At 43.1% G+C, this 21,009-nt stretch overlaps 1 protein-coding gene and 1 long non-coding RNA gene across 5 annotated transcripts in view; one reads left to right on the forward strand and one right to left on the reverse strand.

Annotated features, from left to right (window-relative positions):
• The window catches only part of TRIM33 (tripartite motif containing 33), a 131,382-nt gene extending 119,955 nt beyond the window's left edge, over positions 1-11,427 (reverse strand). For 3 of the 4 annotated variants that reach the window (XM_043575907.1, XM_043575906.1, XM_043575908.1), the window contains exon 1: positions 10,768-11,323. In XM_043575907.1, coding sequence (XP_043431842.1) covers positions 10,768-11,293 — 526 coding nt within the window. In that variant the 5' untranslated portion in view covers positions 11,294-11,323. Of the gene's footprint in view, positions 1-10,767 lie in introns of all 4 variants that reach the window. The other variant, XM_043575905.1, reaches the window with a different exon arrangement.
• A 110-nt stretch (positions 11,428-11,537) lies between these two features.
• Positions 11,538-21,009, forward strand: part of LOC122480976 — a 45,284-nt gene continuing 35,812 nt past the window's right edge. Inside the window, exon 1 of the long non-coding RNA XR_006296717.1 lies at positions 11,538-12,740. This is a non-coding gene — a long non-coding RNA (uncharacterized LOC122480976). The remainder of the gene's footprint in view (positions 12,741-21,009) is intronic.

The raw sequence follows: 21,009 nt of genomic DNA on the forward strand, positions 1-21,009 counted from the left end.
TACTAGGGGGGAAAAGTCAAGTGTAGTAGTTATCTATTGCTGCATAACAAATTACCCTCAAACTTAATAGCTTAAAACAACAATAACAATACATTATCGCTCAGTTTCTTTGAGTCAGGAATTTGGGAATGACTTGGCAAGTAGTTTTGGCTCAGTGCCTCTAAAAAGGCTGCAGTAATATGTCAGCCAAAACTGCAGTCATCTGAAAACCTGACCATGCTAGAGAATCCACCTCCAAAGTGGCTCATTCACATGACTGGCAAGTTGGTGCTGGATGTTGGCAGAAGGCCTCAGTTCTTCTCTACATGGGCCTCTTTACAGGACTGCTACAATGGCAGTTGTTTTCATCTGGAACAAGAGATCCAAAGAGTAAGGAAAAAGCTGTATGCTCTTAATGACCTAGCTTCAGAACTCACTGTTTAATTCTCCTGTATTTTCTTGGTAACCCAGACGAGTTCTGAGTCACTGTAGGCTGAGACTACAGAAGAATGTGAATACCAGGAGAAAGGAACACTGGGGCCATCTTGGAGGCTGGCTACCACACCAAGCCATAGTAAGCTCAGAATAAATCTTCAACTTACATAACCAACAAAGGACCAGTATGTGGAACTTATCAAGATTCTTATAAATCAAAAAATTTTTAAATGTGAGCATTCAGCTAAAGAAAACTAGAAGCCATATAGACAAATAATTCACAAAAGCAGCAACATAAATTACATATAAGAAGCATTCAAAATATTATTCATTAGCACCACATACTTCATGCTGTTTACCTACCATTAAGGCACAGGCTTTAAATATTTTTCTAAAAATGATATATTTATGTTCATTCAATCCTTATTTTTCCCCCACTTCCCCTTGGGAACAATATCCATTCTAGAAGCTGGCTAGGGACAGAGGTTCAGTTTGTGGCCATAAAAGAGACATAGGTTAATGTATCCAACACCATGAGCTCAAACTCTGAACTTGACCTCAGGAAAGTGACAGAACTCAACCAGTCATAAATTAAAAAAAAAAAAAAAAAAAAAAAAGAGTAGACCTACAGTGAGCTATTTACAAAATGTCAAATGTCAACTTTGGTTACTCAGTTTAAATGCATGAATTTGCCACCTTCTACTCTTCTATAATCTGACATTCTGCCCAGACTCTACATTATACTTGTTCCTTTTTAGTCTCAGAATCCCTCTTACACTCTTAATTAATGAGGACCTCAGCTTTTGTTTAGACAGGTTTTAGGCATCAATATGTACAATATTAAAAATAAAAACAGAATTTTCAAAAATTTTTATTAATATTGTAATAAATTAAACACTTCTCTTTCTTTCATTAAAATTAAATATTCTATTAGTTCATTTTAAAAATAAACCCATTGTGAGGGCGCCTCAGTGGCTCAGTTGGTTAAGTGTCCAACTTCAGCTTAGGTTATGATCCCCCAGTTCATGAGTTCGAGCTCTGCATCAGGCTCTGTGCCGAAAGCTCAGAGCCTCGAGCCTACTTTGGATTCTGTCTCCCTCTCTCTCTCTTCCTCCCCTGCTCACACTGTCTGTCTCTCTGTCTCTGTCTCTTTCTCAAAAATAAATAAACTTTAAAAAAAACATTTTTTTTAAAACAATAAACCCATTTTAGTGTGTGGGTGGCTCAGTCAGTTAAGCTTCTGACTCCTGATTTAGGCTCAAGTCATAATCTCAGGGTTTTGAGATTGAGTCCCGTGTTGGGCTCGGTGGCCAGGCATGGAGTCTGCTTAAGATTCTCTCTCTCTCCCTCTACTGCTCTCGCACTCTCTCTCTAAAAAAAAAAAAAGAACAGGGGCGCCTGGGTGGCTCAGTCGGTTGAGCGTCTGACTTCAGCTCAGGTCATGATCTCATGGCTCATGAGTTCGAGCCCCGGGTTGGGCTCTCTGCTGACAGCTTGGAGCCTGGAGCCTGCTTGGGATTCTGTGTTTCCCTCTCTCTCTGCCCCTAACCCACTCGCATTCTGTCTCTGCCTCTCTCAAAAATAAACAAACATTTTTAAAAAGTTTTTAAAAAAACAATTTTTTTTTTTTAATTTTTTTTTTCAACGTTTATTTATTTTTGGGACAGAGAGAGACAGAGCATGAACGGGGGAGGGGCAGAGAGAGAGGGAGACACAGAATCGGAAACAGGCTCCAGGCTCCGAGCCGTCAGCCCAGAGCCCGACGCGGGGCTCGAACTCACGGACCGTGAGATCGTGACCTGGCTGAAGTCGGCCGCTTAACCGACTGCGCCACCCAGGCGCCCCAAAAAACAATTTTTTTAATTAAAAATTTTTTAAAAATTATATTCTTCATCTAAAAAAATTAAAATAGGGACACCTGTGTGGCTCAGTCAGTTAAGCGTCCGACTTTGGCTTTGGTAGAGCACCCAACTCTTGATCTCAGCATTGTTAATTCAAGCCCCATGTTGGGTGTGGAGCCTACTTCAAAAACGAAAAGAAAGAACTGCATTTTCCAAAACAAAAAGGCTTTAGTGAAGGGTGGCATTGTTTTAACATTTTTTAAATCTCTTTAATGTCTGGTTTAATATTAGATGGCTGAATACATGCTTTTGCATTTAATCTGTTGTGACAGATTGTTTTGTTAAAGAATATGAAGAAACCTGGTCTTATACAGCTATGGATTTAAAAAAAGGGAAGACTATTTTAATGGCCTCTCAAACAACAGTGGGGGCGGTGGGAGGGGGCACCTGGATGGTTCATTCGGTTGAGTGTCCGACTGTAGATTCTGGCTCAGTCATGATCCCAGGGTTGTGGGATTGAGATTCAATCTCTCTCTCTCTCTCTCTCTCTCTCTCTCTCTCTCCCCCCACCCCCCTTCTCCCCTGCCTGCTCACTCTGTCTCCAATTTAAAAAAAAAAAAAAAGCTTAAGAAGAAAAAGAAATACATTTGGTACATCTGTGTGGCTTAGTCAGTTAAGCATCTGACCCTTGATCTCAGCTCAGGTCATGACCTCAGGGGTCATGAGTTCTAGCCCCGCATTGGGCTCTGCCCTGGGCATGAAGTCTACTTTAAAAAAGAAAAAAATCTTAAAATAAAAAATACACTATATATACATACATATATGTGTGTGTGTGTGTGTGTGTGTGTGTGTGTATATATATTTTTTTTTTTTAAGTAGTCTCCACACCCAGCACAGGGCTCAAACTCATGAACCTGACATCCAGTTGCATACTCTACCAACTGAGCCAGCCAGGCACCCCCCACTTTTTTATATTTCTGTAGTATATCATATCCACACTGTTTATTTATTTATTTTGAGAGAGAAAGAGAGCGAGCACGCAAGCATGAGTGGAGGAGAGGGGCAAAGGGAGAATCAGAATCTTAAGCAGGCTCCATGCTCAGCTATTTATGTACTTTGAGAGAGAGAGAGAGAGAGAGAGAGAGCGCACGCGAGCCAGTGCTAGCATGAGTGGAGGGGAGGGGCAGAGGGAGAGAGACAGAATCTGAAGCAGGCTCCATGTTCAGCCCCGAACCCGACACCAGGCTCAATCCTACAACCCTAGGATCATGACCTGAGCTGAAATCAAGAGTCAGATTCTCAACCGACTGAGACACCCAGGCTCCCCCAAGTGTATTTCTTAAACGTCAGTAGCAATGTGGAATTTCAAACCATACTGATGAATTTTTACTATTCCCTTACATTAAAATCTACTGGCCTATTTTACACTTTAAATCTCTTTCCTCTACAAGATTTTGTAACATGATGCACTGGTCATTTGGAGAATACTGGTTCACCACGTAGATATTCCAAACATTGACATTTCATTGCATACTATCAAAAAAATTTTGACACTTTAATACACTACCAATCTCATCAGAAAAGCTTTTAAATATTGAGAAGTTATCAAGTTCATGATGGAAGATACAAGTTTTTTCCAAAATTCTAATTTTCATTTAAAATCTCAATCTTTATCATTGGCATCATATAATGTCACTTGTTTTCCTTCAATTGACAGGCTCAATTCATTCATTTTTGAGAAAATGGCTGCCAACACCCTGTCTGAAAACCATAGTTTGTCAATCATTCTTTCAAGTAAAAATTATTTTCCATGAAAATAAAGAAGCTAATTCAGCTTTGAATTCAAACAACTGCACAAGTACTTTCCTTCTTACACTTGAGTCTGCAGCAGAAGCATTTTATGCACAGTTCCCGTTTCATCACATTTATTAAAAACCAAGATTTGAGGGGGCCTGCCTGGGTGGCTCAGTCGGGTAAGCGTCCAACTCTTGGTTTCAGCTCAGGTCATGATCACACACTGTGAGTTTGAACTGAGCCTGCTTAGGATTCTCTCTCCCTCTCTCTGCCCCTCACCTGCTCACTCTGTCAAAATAAATAAATAAACTTAAAAAACATTAAAAACCAAGATTTAATAAAATAACGTCCTAATGCTTCATTAAAGACAAAATGAAACCAGTATGTTTTTTGCTGTTGTTGTTTTTGCTTTTACTCTAAGTGTGTGGTGGTAAAGACAAAAGGACTTTTAGTGTGGTTTGTTCCTGCTAAGGTGCCAGCAGTTTTACACATCACTGCTTTTGCATCACTAATATAAACATCAGAACAGGAATGAGGCAAATAATGAACAAATGTTACTATGAAAACAGTTTTAACTGCCAATGTCTGAAAGTGCATCAGAGACATCTCCCCAAGGTTTTAAGGACCATCTTTGAGAATCACTACTTTAAGGCATTCTCATTTAGGGTCTGCTAAGAATATTGATAAGGAAATAAAAAGCAGTCAGATTCTTCTAAAATTTTTGATGTACAGATAGTAGACTTTGTGAATAATTAGGTCTTAGACCATTGGTTTACAAGTTTTCACATTATAAATTTTAAGTAGCTGGAGAGATCTGGAATGCAAAGATCTTTACATCTTTACAGTGATGCTGTACATCACTGTATGTCAGAAAAGCCTAGAAGAACATCAACAATTTACCTTCCTTCCTCTTTTTTCTGCTCACCGTATAGAGGTAGTCATAAAGACAATGAAGGACAACTGGAAGACAACAGAAATAATAGTTTTGGGGGTCTTACCATGTGTGAGGCGCTATATGAAGCACTTTACAATGTATTAACTCATTGAATCCTCACAATAACACTATGAAGTAGTTGTAATTACTACTCTCAATTTACGGATGTTAAGTAACTTATCCACAAACATTCAGGTAGTAAATGGTGGAGCTCAAAAATGAATTCAGGTACTCAAGTCTTGAATTGTGTGCACTTAACCAACCACAGAAGTATTTCAGTTTTCTTTGACACAGCTTTGAATGCTTGCTGCTGACTAGATTATCATTCAAAAACTCAAGCTTGTTTATATAAATAGGGCATTAGAGAAAGTAGGACCTAAAAAAATCCCAAATAGATTAAGCCACAGAACTAGCAAACTGCCAAACAATATATACACTCCTGACGCAAGAACTTCCTAGGGCTTAAATAGGAGACTCCTCAGAGTGGCTTACCATACTCAGCGAGAAAACAGCCAGAAACACAGCAAGAAGGTGCTCTTCATACCAGACCCAGGTATTCCCTCCCACTTACCACATGAATATTGCCATCTCAGACTTTTCACAGTAAGTTGAAGATTCCGAAACAATCATTTTTCCATGTTGATTTCTCCATCGTTCCCCACAAATGGTAAGAATATTAAAATTATGTAGATATAAAAAGTTGGCAGAAAAAAACAGTACAATCATGGGATTTCCCAGGATAGGAATGCAACCTGTTCATACTACAAAAGACCTGAAGAAGCTGTCTGGTGCCTTACCCAAAGCTACACAGCTAACTAACAGCAGAACACAATGCAAGTTACTCTCAGTCCAGTTCTTCATCCATATCACCATGCTGTCTCAGAAGTGCCTACTACACAAGTCTCATCTCCTTCAAGAGTTCATTCAAGAGTTTGTTCAGATGCATCAATACAAATCTGTATTTTTATTGATACATTACAGATCTATACACACCCACTACTGACAGTTATTCCAACTCAACCTGAAATAATTAAAAAAAAAAAATCACAAGGCACTTTTATTTATTTTTGAGAGAGAAAGTATGAGGGGCAGAGAGAGAGAGGTAGAGAGAGACTCCCAAGCAGGCCCCACACTGTCAGCACGGAACCAAATGTGGGGCTCAAACTCATGTGAGGTCATGACCTGAGCTGATCTTGGGATGGTTAACCAACTGAGCCACCCAGGCACCCCCACAAAGCACTTTTGAGATTCAACAAATATTAACTAATTGATCTGTTTTGATTTTCCAAATATTTCAAGAGTAAATAGATCAACCTTTCTCTTAAAAATATCTAAATCCATGTTTCTCAAAGTGTGGGCAGTACAAGAATCAGAATCACATGAGGTACCCATATCATTCCCCAAATCAATAGAGTTTCTAAAACTCCCAAAGTGGCATTTTAAAAAGTTCCCCAGGTGAGGCACCTGGGTGGCTCAGTCAGTTAAATGTCCAACTCTTGATTTCGGCTCAAGTCATGATCTCATGGTTCGTGGGATCGAGCCCTAAGTCAGGCTCTGAGTTGACAGGATTCTGCTTGGGATTCTGCTTGGGCCCTCTCTCTGGGCCCCTCCCTCATGCATGTTCTGTCTTTTTCTCTCTCAAATAAACATTTTTTTTAATTTTTAAAAAGTTCTCCAGATGATTCTTACTCATTCAAAAGATATTTAATGAACATTCACTCTACAATATTCTAGTGGGCAAAGATAAAGGAGTAAACAAAAACAAGAAAACATTTTAGATTTTAGCTGTGCTATGAAAGAAAAAAGGTAACATGTAAGAGGGTGACCTAGAGGACCACTTTAAAAAGAGCCATCAGACACAGGATCTTTAGGGTGATGAAAATACTCTGCATGGTATTATAATGATGGGTATAGGTCATTATATATTTGTTCAAACCCACAAAATGTACAAACACTAAAAGTGAGCACTAATGTAAACTATGGACTTTGGGTGATTATGATCTACCAGTGTAGGTCCATCAACTGTGACAAATGTACTAGTCTGGTGGGGGATATTGCAAACGGGGAGGCTATGCATGCATGGGAGCTGGGGATATATGGGACATCTCCGTATCTTCCTCTTAATTTTGCTATAAACCTAAAACGATTCTAAAAAATAAAGCCTTAGGGGTGCCTGGGTGGCTCAGTCAGTTAAACGTCCCACTCTTGATCTCAGTTCAGGTCATGGTCTCACAGTTGGTGAGTTGAAGCCCCACATGGGGCTCTGCACTGAGTGTGGAGCCTGCTTGAATTCTCTCTCTCCCTCTCTCTCTGCCCCTCCCCTGCTCATGTGCTCTCTCTCTCTCTCAATATAAATAAGCTTTAAGAATAATAAAAAATAAAGCCTTAAGTAAAAAAAGAGCAGAGAAGGCCTTTCTAATGAGGCAACATCTGAAGTGAGGAACCCTTCACTAAAAACAAGTGGTACTTAAACTTAGTGTACATCAAAATCACCTAAAGGACTTATTAAAACAGATGGCTGGCTGGTCAGAGGTCTGGAGTGGGGCCCAAGAATTTGCATTCCTAACAAGACTGAAGATGATGTTGATGCTGCTGGTCCAGAAACCACATTTGGAGAATCACTGATCTAGAAGGAACAGTTAAAAAGTGTGAAGAACTTTGGTATGTTAGAGGAACAGAAAAAAGGCCAGTTATTAGGAAGGGTAATGCACTTGTCACTGTTTCAAAACCACTTAACATGTTGACTTAAGCTACCAGTTATGGCTCCCTTGACCAGAAAAGGAATCGTTGTTGGAGAATACTTACATTTGTAAAGCATTTCACTGTTGTTGTTTTTTTTTTTAATTTTTTTTAACGTTTATTTATTTTTGAGACAGAGAGAGACAGAGCACGAATGGGGGAGGGTCAGAGACAGAGGGAGAGACAGAATCTGAAGCAGGCTCCAGGCTCTGAGCCATCAGCCCAGAACCCGACGCGGGGCTCGAACTCACAGACCGCGAGATCCTGACCTGAGTTGAAGTCGGACGCTTAACCGACTGAGCCACCCAGGCGCCCCAGCATTTCACTGTTTATAAAAGCATTTTCACATTTATTATTTCACTTAACTTAGTGAGATGTAAGTAAAGGACTATTAACTACATTTTAGAGATAAAGAAACTAAGGGGCAGAAACATTATAAACCTTCTTTGCAGAAAAGAATCAAGTGGCATAACTATGTCCCCTGACCCCAAACCCAGTATTCCTTCTAGAACAACATGCTTGCTTTTTTAAAGAGCAAAGCAAAGGATACATACAGGAGTTAATACTAAAAAACTATTTTCTAGACTCCCTGTCTAAAAAGATGGTGGCTCCCAGACTTAATTTGTTTTAGATACTGGTTAGAAAGCAACAGTGCCTTAAAAATGACAATATTTAGTTCCATCTACTTATTGCTCCGAGTTCAAAAACAAAGGATAGAGAATGGAGAGAATTCACAGACTATTACCCTATCTCTCCCGCATAAATATCAGAGTGCCAATTCCATAACCTCAGTCTCTCAGCCACATCACTCAAACACAATTTTCATCTTATGTTCCCTGTAAATCTCTCACCTAATCCAGGCTCCCACAAGAGCACTGAACCCCACGTCTTACTTATACTCATGAGGCCATGTACATGGGTGTTAGTTATACACCCATTATCGCTTAGTATCTTCAACATCAATCAAATCCTTATTCTTAACATTTTTAGCTGTAGGTCTCAGTAATCAAACCCGAAACATAAGTGAAATCATCATATCCCCCTTCCACCACATACACATACACACACACACACCCCTCTGCTTCTGTTCCTGAATTCTTTTATTCGCATTAATAGCACTGTCACCCACCAAACAAGAAACCTGGAACTCAGCCTAGACACACTGGCCTCCCCTATACCAATGTCAATTCCCTCTGCCCAACCTCCATTCCCAAGGCCACTTAGAATTAGTTACTACTAGGGCACCTGGGTGGCTCAATCAGTTAAGCTTCGGGCTCTTGATTTTGGTTCAGGTCATGATCTCAAGGTTTCATGGGTTCAAACTCCATGTCAGGCTCTCTGCACTGCCCACCTGCTTGGGATTCTCCCTCTCTCTGTCTCTTTCAAAATAAATGAATAAACAAGAAAAAAAAAGAACTAAATAATAATTAAATAGCTGCCATTTCATTAGTTACTATCACATACTACTCACTTTACATACTTCATTCATTCTATCAATAATTCTATGAGGTTGGCAATTTTGTCCTTGTTTCATAACTGAAAAAGCTAAGGCTGAGAAAAATTTATCCGTCCAAGTCACAAGGAGGAAGTAACAAAGTAGACCTCCATACTCAAATGTGTCACCAAATCCATACCTGTCCCCCATTCCAAAATGCTTCCTTCTTTAATACCTGTTATCAGTCATTTGTTAATTCCAAATGCTCATTTCTCAGATTACTGTGAAAATTATCTTCGGCCAACCTTGCCTCCCCTTACTCTCCAATGTGCCCCCAAGTGATCTTTCTGGATCACAAACATGATTCCTTTTATCCACTTGATAGAAAAGCCCTTCAGGGACTTTTACTCTACACTGCACAAGACAGGCTTTTCAGTATGAATCCCAAACCCTTTTGCACAGGTCAGCAATACCTTTCCCACAGTTCTGAATTTCAAGAGCTTTGAAATTTTAAAGTTTTCCAAAATGTGCAACAAAACCCACCCTGAACGGTGGTTATTTCTATCCCATTGGTGAAACATTTGTATGTTTCACTGCAGAAGCATTAATGTGTTTGATAACGACTAGTTAACCCTTAGCTCCAGAGATGTGTAAAGTACCTTGTGCTGTAAAAACTCCCCAATCCAGTGAGCCACTCACCCTTCAAGAAACCTGTTCCAGGGTTTCCTTTTCAGTGAAGTTCCCCTGACCTTCTCTTGATGTGCCACAACTACTGTATCAAGCACCCACCTCCACTGCTATAGGCAGTGTATTTGTTTTCCCTATATGACTATGAATGGGCTCCTCACTGAGTATTTTATTTAATCCTAGCACACAGTCTGGAACACTAGGGGCTCATTAACGTACAATGAAACCCAGCTGTCTCTAACTCCCAATTCCCTTCCAAGTTCATTTCTCCTTCACCCCTAAACCTTAGGATATTCCCCTAAACATGCAGGCCCTTCGCGGCTATTTTCTTTTGCAGAGTTCCTCCTTCCCAATGTCATCCTAAAATTACTCTCCACCAGACAGCTTCTCTCAGCTCTAAACTCTTCAATACCCTTTATCGTCCTCTATTTTAGTCCCTAGTCCCGCTTTCCCCTAGCCTCGAACAGGGCAAGTCCTTCCCTCCAAGGTAATTCGTCCTCACAGCCCTTACCGCTTACCTACTCAACACCTCTCCGGCTACAGGCCTTCCCTCCCAAAACACTCCTCGCAGGAGGCTTCCCGGACCTGGTCCCCTTTCTCTATCCGAGTCCACCAGCTCCCCGAACCTGCGCTCGGCCGGAGTCCACGCCTTCCCGGCCCGTATTCTCACACCCCAAACCTCCCTTGCAGCCGGTATCCCCTCCCCCAGCCTCTCGCTGCCGGCACCCCTCCCTGCACCCTCCCCTTATCTCCGGCGGCCCACCTTCTCTGGAAACTGTCCCGGGGCCGTGTCTTCCACCTCTCAGACCCCTCAGGATCCCGCCGGTCCGAGCAACCCCGGGCCCGGGCACCTCCGTCCCCAGATCCTCCTCGGGCCCGCAAATCCCCTTCGGCCCAGACCTCGGGCAGGGCCTCCCGCTCACCTTGCTGGATGTCGCCGTTGCTGCCCCCCGGGATGGGCACGCTGAGCTGGCGCTCCGGCTCCGGCAGGCAACGCAGGCAGAAGGAGTGAAGGCAGGGCAGCAGCTTGGGCTCCGCCTCACGCCGGCTCTGCAAGCTCTGCTGACACACGGCGCAGGTGTCCAGGAGCGAGGCTGGCGGTCCAGGAGGCGGCCCCGCCGACGGACCCGGAGCGGGAGCCGAGGCTGGAGCTGGGGCCGGCGTCGATGCCGCCCCCCCGGGAACTCCAGGGCCCACTGAGGCCGCAGGGGCTGAGGCAGCCGGGGCCGAGCCCGAGGAGGCCGCGGACACCCCCCCGTCGTCGGGCCCGGCCGCGCCGCTCTCCGCGCCCGCCCTGCCGCCTTCCTCCTCCTCCTCCTCCACCAGCACCGCGGCGAGAGGCGGCTCCGCCTCCTGCGCCGCGGGCCCGGCGGCCCCGGCAGTTACCGGCGCGCTACCGCTGCCCCCGCCGCCGCTCTCAGCCTCGCCGCCGCCTTTGTTTTCCGCCATGTTTTCCTCTTTGAACCCGCCGGACCGCCCCGCGCCGCCAGCCGCCCGCGCCGCCGCCGCCGCCGCCGCCGCCCCCAGCCCCAGCCGCAGCCGCAGCGAGAGCGGCCGCCGAGAGCGAGCAGGCAAGCGAACGAACGAGAGCGCGCGCGCACGCGGCGCCCCCGCCCTCGCGTCGCGCGGCTGAAGGAGGGCGGGCGCGGCGCGCGCACGTACGCACGGACGTCCTCCTGAGGGAGGCGGGAACTTGGGCCGCGGGCGGGGAGTCGTCCCCGCCCCCCGCCTGACCTCCGGCCGTAGCGTGTATGTCCGCGCCGCGGCAGCTCGTCTAGCTGCGAGCGTTTAAAGCCAGTGGCGGTGGACGCAGAACCGCCTTTGGCCGGCGCCGGTTATGAGCTCGGACGCGGCGCTGGTGCGGGGAGAAATGCGGGAAAGGGTGGATAGGAGGCCGGCACCAGTCCCTTCGCAGCTAGCGTCTCCCGGGCGGCGCCGTCCCCAGAGGCGGGCGCGTCTCGGCGCAAACCTCACTTGCCGTACATGTCGCACGCCAGGGTCTGCTGGCTCTGAGATGCGGTCCTCCTCGGGCTCGGTGCCTTAACCAGCTGCGTTCCTTTGGGTGATCGTGTCTCAGGGGAGCCGCGAAACGGGGCGCTTTTTTTTTTAACTGGAGGCCGGCCAGAAATAGGCTGAAAAGACCCCGGGAGGAAGAAACTCTCTAACAGCTATCTTTAGCTTCTTAAGGTGATTGATTCTCAGATGTCTACGTTTCAGAAAACCAACTGAGGAGCTTTTTCAAAGCAGAGATGCCATGGCCACACCCCAGACCTGCATCAGGAAGTGGGGGGAGAGGGCTGATGGATGTTGAAAAGTCGCTTCGGCGGATTCCGATGTGCGTCAGTTTGAGGAGCCACCACTGATCTACCCAGGGTTGTGTCCTGAGAGTCCCATGTAGTGTCCCGGCGCGAGTTGCGTTCCAAATGCCCTAATGATATCGATGATAGAAGCTTTCAGAAAGGTTTGTCTCTGTTTGAAAACAAGTACCCGAGATGTTTATGCAGTGCAAGCGGCTGTTTTAATGTTAGGATCACGAAGTGCTTTCGTCTTCTGACAGTGTTCCCAAGGAACTGGTATTCTCTGAGCTCGCACAAGGCCTTAAAAATAAGCCGCCTCAAAACATTTGTCATTTATTCGCTCACAGATACCGACCTCTTACTGTGTAGTAGGGGAGTGTTTTAGAGATCACAGCAGAAAGCAAAGATCTTTGCCTTGGAGGAGTTTGCAATCTAACGGAGGAAGATTGACAATAAATATATGCCAGGGAGTGATAAATACCATGAAGACAAAATAAGCAGAGTAGAAGAAATGAGAAATGACTGGGGAAGGCCTCTGTTGGTAGATGAACAAGACTTGTGGCTCTCTTGCAGAAGAGTATTCCAGGCAGAGGAACACAGTAAGTACAAAGGATCTGAGGCAGACAGGGATTCTTGGCTCATTAGAGGAACAGCAAGGAGTCAGAGGGGCTTGAGTGGTTCGAACAAGGGAGAGTACCACAACATAAGAGAAAGTTAAGGGGGCCAGGTCATACACAGAAACGGTCCTCAATGTTTTAAACTTATATGCCCTTGGATTTCCTCAAACTTTGTAAGTAGTTGATTCTAAAATTTTTCGTCATACGTGTTAGTTGCAAAGAGTGCAATTACTGACTTTTTGCAATACTGACATTTTTAAGGTGTTACTCTTAAATCCATCCGATGGAGAGGACACCTGGGTGGCTCAGTCGCTTGAGCTTCCAACTTTGGTTCAGTTGTGGTCTCGGGGTTTCTGAGTTCGAGCCCCACATCGGGGTCGCAGCTGTCAGCACAGAAGCCGCTTCAGACCCTCTGTCTTCTCTCTGCCCCTCCCCTGCTTGCGCTCTCCCAAAAATAGAATAACCATTTAAATAAATAAATAAATAAAAACATCCAATAGAAAAGTAAACACTAAATTATATCTGACAAACACCACCGTGCAGTTTAAAACACCAACATTCATCAAAAAATGTTATATTTTGTTAAATAAACATTGAGCATGGAAAGTAATGTGTTATTGGGAATGTCTATGAGATCGCTGGTAGTTTTCTTCTTTTCGATTAGTTCATGTACACCTGGATGTATATAACATTACTAGCAAGAGAGGGCCTGGTGTCAATTCCATTTTTCATTTTTATAGATGTAAGCATTGCATAAAAAACTGCATATGTGTGTGTACATGTGATTAATTTTTACGTATGTGACTAATTTCCTTAAAACTGTCCTTAACTTTTGTTCCCCTTGGAAAAATTTCCTCTGCTGGAGCACCCAAGGAGTGCTCGGAACCTAGATGTGAGATGCCGAGTGAGATGGGAAGTCTTGATGAGTTTTGAGCAAAGACTCAGTAGTGAAGAGTCACTGTGGCTGCTTCCTGGAGAAATCACGTGTAAGGGTTCAGAGTGGAAGAAAGACCAGTTAGGCTGCTAATAGACTAATAGTTGAAGAATACTGGTTGTTTGGACCTGAGTGGTATCTGTGCAGATGGTGAAAAATATGGAACATATACAATAAAGAGCAAATAGAGACTTTATTCCAAATTCACTTCGAACAAATCAGTTAATGGAGCTGAATCTCTGAAACAGAAGTGTTGTTTCCTTGAATTTTTCTTAACCTTTTGATGCCTGCTACCACTTGCCCTTAATAAAATCTAGTGTGTTTTTGAAAACTATAATTTTATAGAGAGGAATTTGCTCATCATGAAATTTACTGTGTGCTCTAAAAGGGCAGGGCCTGGAATTAAGCTGTCATAGAGTATTTGGGGACATTTAAACAGATACTCTGGTACATGTTGGGGTGCTTTTCTGGCTCAGTCAGTAGAGCATGTAACTCTTGATCTCAGGGTGGTGAGTTCAAGCCCCATATTGGGTGGATAGATAGATAGATAGATAGATAGATAGGTAGATAGATAGATGATAGATAGATAGATAGATAGATAGTAACTCTTGATCATGGGATCGTGAGTTCAAGCCCCACATTGAGCAGATAGATAGATAGATAGATAGACAGACAAACACAAACAAATACCCAAGTACCTCCTTGATTTACAATGGTAGCCCAGAAATCTCAGGGGAAAAACTGAAAACATTCATGAGGTTGAAATACCATATGCACAAACCTGTCTGATGGAGAGAATGCATAGCACAGAGGTTGAATGTATGCCCTACAGCCAAAGTGTCTAATTTGAAGCCTGGTTCCACCACCTACTAGCTGCATAATTGGGGTAATTTGGTTCACGTGCCTCAGTTTCCTCATTTGTAAAAAAGGTATTTGTTATTAGTAGGACCTACCTTAAGGTTGTTTGACAATTAAATAGTTGTGAAGTGCTTATAGTACCTGGCACAGAGTAACCCTGAAGTGAATATAAAAGCACACCCAAAGATCCCTGAAGGGGACTGAACTAGAGGGAGAAATAAAGGTACCTCAGAAGAAAATGTCAAGAAGAGAAATTATGCTAGGGGCTGAACTGAACAGTGGGTGTAAGTAGAGGCTGTGTCCAGCCATTCCCCTGGCCAAGGCTCCCTTTTACCTCTGTCTCTCTTGCGTGACATTATGAGCAAAACACAGTTCTGAAATAAAAGAGAGATCTGTCTCTAGGTGCCTAGCAGCTCTGCTATGGAGAACTACCCCCTGCCCCCCTCAAAATTATTGGTAACCAGAGTGGAAGAAACCTTCCAGTTGTCCAGAAAAGAGAAAAAGCACTAGAAGTGAAGGACATGAGATAGGTGAACGATGGTGAGAGCATAATCCACTGGCTGGGCACAGGAGGTTTGCAATAATAAGGCAGTAGCCCAAGAGTAGCAGAAAGACTTTTAAGGGCCAGTTCTGCAGCTCTTGGGCAGAGCAAACATGGTCAACAGCAGGAGCAGAAGAGTGCCTCAGGGCCAGCAGAGGAATACTAAACTGCAGTTGAGATTTGGGGCATTTCTCGAATTTCGTAGTTACACTCACGACTGGGTGAGGCCAACAGGTATTAAAGGTGAAATTCTGTGATTTAAAGTTCACTTCTGAACAAAGATTCATAGGCACAAGCACCTTAGACCTAGCTCGTCCTTGGACTTAGCGGGATGTCCAACTTCAGAACAGGGACCTTTCTAACACAGTTATTGAAAGAAGAAATAAAAAGGGGTGATGTTGAGAAGAGTAAGATTTTTTTTTAACGTTTATTTATTTTTGAGACAGAGAGAGACAGAGCATGAATGGGGGAGGGTCAGAGAGAGAGGGAGACACAGAATCTGAAACAGGCTCCAGGCTCTGAGCCATCAGCCCAGAGCCCGACGCAGGGCTCGAACTCACGGACCACGAGATTGTGACCTGAAGTCGGACGCTTAACCGACTGAGCCACCCACGCGCCCCAAGAAGAGTAAGATTTTTGTCCAAAAGTGTGTCCAGTGCCACACCAAGGAAAAGGAAAATACGCATTAGAAAGAAATTTCCATTGTTTATTTGGGTAGAAGACCAGTCAGGCCCCTGATTCCCTTACACTGACACCAACAAGAACCAAGGCATCATCTGAGGAGAGGTGTATTTGGAGAATACCAAGAAGTACATCCCTGGAACAAAAATAATCTTTGCTAGCACTAAGAAGGCAAAAAAGAGGGATGCCTGGGTGGCTCAGTTAAGCATCTGACTCTTGATTTCAGCTCTGGTGGTGATCCCAGGGTCATGGGATAGAGCCCCACATCAGGCTTTACTGAGTGTGTGTGTGTGTGTGTGTGTGTGTGTGTGTGTGTCTCAAAAATAAGTAAACCTTAAAAAAACTGCTAATGAGTAATAGTTGGCCACTGCCTTATTTCTTACAAAAAAGAAATCGTGACTTCTTTAATTTGTAACATCTTTTTTTTTTTAATGTTTATTTATTTATTTTGAGAGAGAGCACACACATGTGGAAGCCAGGAGGTGGAGGAAGCAGAGCTAGAGGAGAGAGAATCCCAAGCTCTGCACTCACAGTGCAGAGTCCGCTGCAGGGCTGGAACTCACAAAGTAAGAGATCATGACCTGAACTGAAATCAAGAGTCGACATTTAACCAACTAAGCCACACAAGCACCCCTATGAGTAACATATTTAAATTGATCTCATGCAAGGGTGCTTGGCTGGCTCAGTTGGTAGAGCATGCAACTCTTGATCTTGGGGTTCTGATTTCAATTCCCATGTTGGGTACAGAGCTTAAAAAAAAAACTGATCTCATACACTAGAATTCTGATCTTGAATGGCTGATAGAATATTTTTGTTGGATAGTCCTGATTTAAATAAAACTGGCTTATAGTTAAATTAATACAATCACCTTTTTAAATTTTGGTAGTAATTCCAGCTCAGCAAGTGCTAGTACTGCTTTCCCTTCAAAGGTATAACTACACTTGATTAGTAATGTTCGACTTTTCACAAAGACAGTGAATGCCAACTCAAAACCTATAGGAGATCGCTTTTATATTTCGATTTATATAACTGGTTATATTATTATATTTCAATACTGAGGAAATGTCTTCACTGTCTCCTAGAACTGAGAAAGACTCACCTGTCTTCCAGTTTGTGTTCATTAGGCTATAGAAGATAAGATAGCAATGTCCAGTTTATCTTTTTGGTCTTAACTATGTCATTTGAAATTCCCTGTATCTAAAATATTGCCTTTTACTTTAATGAAAAGCATTTTAGTGTGGTTTATGTATAATGTCAAAGAATATTTAACACTTCTCACATTTTATCAATTATCTGTAAAATTAGATGCTTTTAAAAGTCAACATGACTGGGGCGCCTGGGTGACTCAGTCACTTAAGTGTCCGACTTCAGCTCAGGGTGTGATCTCGCAGTTTGTGAGTTTGAGCCCCATGTCAGGCTCTGTGCTAACAGCTTGGAGCCTGCTTTGGATTCTGTGTCTCCCTCTGTCTCCCTCTGTCTCTGCCCCCTCTCTGCTCCTGCTCTGTCTCTCAATAATAAACAAACATTAAAAAAATGTTTTTAAAAAGTCAACATGACAAAAAAGCAAGTTAAACTCTGCTTTTGAATCCTTTCTATCTAAGTAAGACTAAGTTATAATCAGGATTGTCTTTATTTTTTTTATGTTTATTCATTTTTTGAGAGAGACAGAGCACAAGCCAGGGAGGGGCAGAAAGAGAGGGAGAGGGAAATCCCAAGCAGGCTCCATGTTTCCCGCACAGCCCAATGCAGGGCTTGAACTCACAACCTGTGAGATCATGACCTGAGCCAAACCCAAGAGTTGGACGCTTAACCAACTGAGCCACCCAGGTGCCCCTCAGGATTGTCTTTAAACAGGTATTCAAAAACACACAAAACTGTAGAACTGTATATTATGATTGGTAGTGGTGTTTTTGTCAACTTATTAGAAGGATTGAAGTAGAGGAGATATACCATCAGCACAGATTTGTGAATGATCTAATCATAAGGCTAAGGATAATTGAAATCATAGAAAAAAATAATCACTTGTCAGCATTTCATGATGTTCAAAGTGCACTCTGACTTCCAAACTCTGTGTTGTCTAAATGAATTTGAGAACCATTAATAGCAGGAAAGGGGAGACAGTCGGCAGAGTTGAGCCTGATTGCCAGCTCTTGGTTTTTCTATATTTCTCAGGCCTTCCAGGAGCACATTAGTAATACCAGTGACAAACATGACATTTAAACAGGAGTTTATAATTTACAAAGTACTTTCCACATAATCTCTAATTCTTGCAACCAATAAAATACATCCCAAATTAGTCAATAAATAGATATCACTTGAGTGTACTGTAATATGTTAGCTGTTGTTACACAATATGGTTTTCATTTTTTCTATTACAAACAATATTGTGATAAACATTATGATGCATAATTCTTTGCATGTCTGTAATCATGTCTCCTGAATATTCCTAAAAATAAAATTGCTGATTCAGCAAGTATACCCACTGTAAAAGTTTTTAGTAAGTAAATGTGAAGCGTTCCTATTACCTTATTAGATAACCTAATTTGACGTATTTTGCTACTATAAACACAGGTGGAATTAACATGTAATCTTTTTTCTTTTTTTTTTTTAATTTTGTTTTCCAACGTTTATTTATTTTTGGGACAGAGAGAGACAGAGCATGAACGGGGGAGGGGCAGAGAGAGAGGGAGACACAGAATCGGAAACAGGCTCCAGGCTCCGAGCCATCAGCCCAGAGCCTGACGCGGGGCTCGAACTCACGGACCACGAGATCGTGACCTGGCTGAAGTCGGACACTTAACCGACTGCGCCACCCAGGCGCCCCAACATGTAATCTTTTTTCAAGTCACAGTTTGTTTCTCTAAAGGTCTCTCCTCACATCCTACTCATTCCTCAATCCACTCCTGTCACCACCAAAACAGCTCTTGATAAGGTCATCAATGACTTCCACGTTTTAAAATCCTTCAGACGTATTTTAATCCCTGACGTTACTCGTCTTCTCAGTGGGATGTAACACTGCTGGCCTTCCCTTCTGGAATCCCTTAAGTTTCTTGGCTTTCATGACACCACACTCCTCTGATTTGCCACTACCTCTTAGACTGTTGTCTCTCTTTTGCAGACCTTATCAGAGGTCCCCACGACCAGTCAAGAAGAATTCACAGACTCAGAAAAGCTATTATACTCATGGTTATGGTTTATTACAGTGAAATGATAAATTAAAATCAGAGAGAAAAGGTAGATGGGTAAAGTGTAAGAGGAAAGGTTAAGAGGCATAAGGTCTCAGGTGTCCCCTTTCAGTGGAATTGCACAGGCATTAATTCTCCCAGCAACACACATGTTGCCAAACAGGAAAACTCACCCGAGCCTTGGTGTACAGGGTTTTTATTTGGGATCTATCACTTAAGCATGGAGCACCCACCTAACTGATCCCAACTACTCGGTCTCCAGCCTACTGAGGTCAAACTGATACACATGGCCCAGGCCGCAAGCATACGAAACACTCTTACTAGGCAGAGTATACCAAGGACTCAGATACTATCTCCCAGGAGTCAGTCAAGTGCCAGTTTGACCAAAGACAGGCCTTTCTTGGGAAAGGATGGGGTTTAAGCCATCCAGGCCTACTAAGGTAGCCCTTTCCTGCACTCCTTACTCTTGTTAGACTTCCTCAAATACTAACGCTAGACCCCCTTATCTTCTCAGTCGGTTTTCTTCACCCCCAAGGCAAACTCATCTATGCTGCAGCTTTATTTGCCGGACATGCAGTGATAGTTCCTCAGTGTATAACTTCAGCCCAGGTCTAACCTTTGAAGTCTAGATCCATCTTGACAACTGCCTATTTAATATATCCACGTAAATGTCTCAAAGGCACCTCAAATTCAGCATGTTGAAGACTCAATAATCTCCTCCCTAAACCTCTTCATCTTCTTCCACAGTCCCTATCTCATGGGGTTACCATTCACTTAGTTGTACTAGAAAGAAAGACATTTAGAAGATAAATTAACTGATTTTACTGACAGATATAAGAGTGGAAACCTACAACTTGAAACCTACAACTTCTTACCCCTTATATCCAATCTATATATTACCCAGTCCTGTCAACTTGACTTTCTAAATATTTCTCCAAATCCTTCCATTTGTCTCTATTTCCATTGTCACCACCCTAAATCAACTTTCCACCCTCAAGATACCACTCCCCTCATCTCCACATGCTCTTGTGACTCCTTTGCAACCCACTGTCTAAACTGTCGTAAGAGTAATCTTTTCAAAGGAAAACTGATCCCTGCTTTCTGAATACACATCTCCATGAGTTTCCCTTGCTTTTAGGATGAAAAAAATTTTAAGGGCCTATGAGACCTTTCCTTTGACCTGGACTACATCTTTAGCCACATAATATCCCACTTCCCCCTTGCTTTTTACAGCTTAGCTACACTGGCCTTTCAGTTTCTTCACTGTGCCTTGTTCCATCTTGCCTCAGGGACTTAGTACATTATGGCCTCAAGCTTGAATGATCATTTCCCTTACCACCACCATCCACTCTGCAGAGTTAATTCCTACTCAAACTTGGGGTCACAGCTCAAGCAGTGCTTCCTCAGAAGGCTTCTGTCTAAATCAGTTTCCTTACTGGGGCACCTGGCTGGCTCAGTTGGAAGAGCATGCGACTCTTGATCTCAGGGTCATGGGTTCAACCCCCATGTTGGCTGTAGGGATTACTTAAATAAACTTTAAGTCAGTTTTCTTTCTTAGATGTTCTCACAGATCCCTGTTTCTTTCCTTCAGAGCTACTGTGAGAAGCAGTGTAGTATAATGGTTAGAAGCAGGGGCCAAACTATCTGGGTTTGAATTCCAGCTCTACCACTTATTAGCTGTGTGGCCTTGGACAAGTTACTAACTTCTCTCTGCCTAAGTTTCATTATATGCAAATGGGTAAAATCTGGTGGGCATAGTAAAACTATATACCCATTACATTTCATATAGTAAGTTATTTTATGTGATTAATACATGGGAAGAGTTTGGAATACAGACCAACAGCTATAAAGTACAAATATTTCCTTTTGTCGTTAAGTTTTCAGTTTGCAATAATGTATTCATTAGCATGATTATCTGATTAATATCTGTCTCTTTCTTTTTTAAGTTGTTTTTTTTTTAAGGTAGGCTCTATACCCAACGTGGGCTTGAACTCGAAACCCTGAGATCAAGAGTCACGTGCTCTATCTACTGACTGAGCCCAGGTGCCTTGA

Source organism: Prionailurus bengalensis, chromosome C1, assembly GCF_016509475.1.
Source record: "Prionailurus bengalensis isolate Pbe53 chromosome C1, Fcat_Pben_1.1_paternal_pri, whole genome shotgun sequence".
Classification (NCBI taxonomy): Eukaryota; Metazoa; Chordata; class Mammalia; order Carnivora; family Felidae; genus Prionailurus; species Prionailurus bengalensis.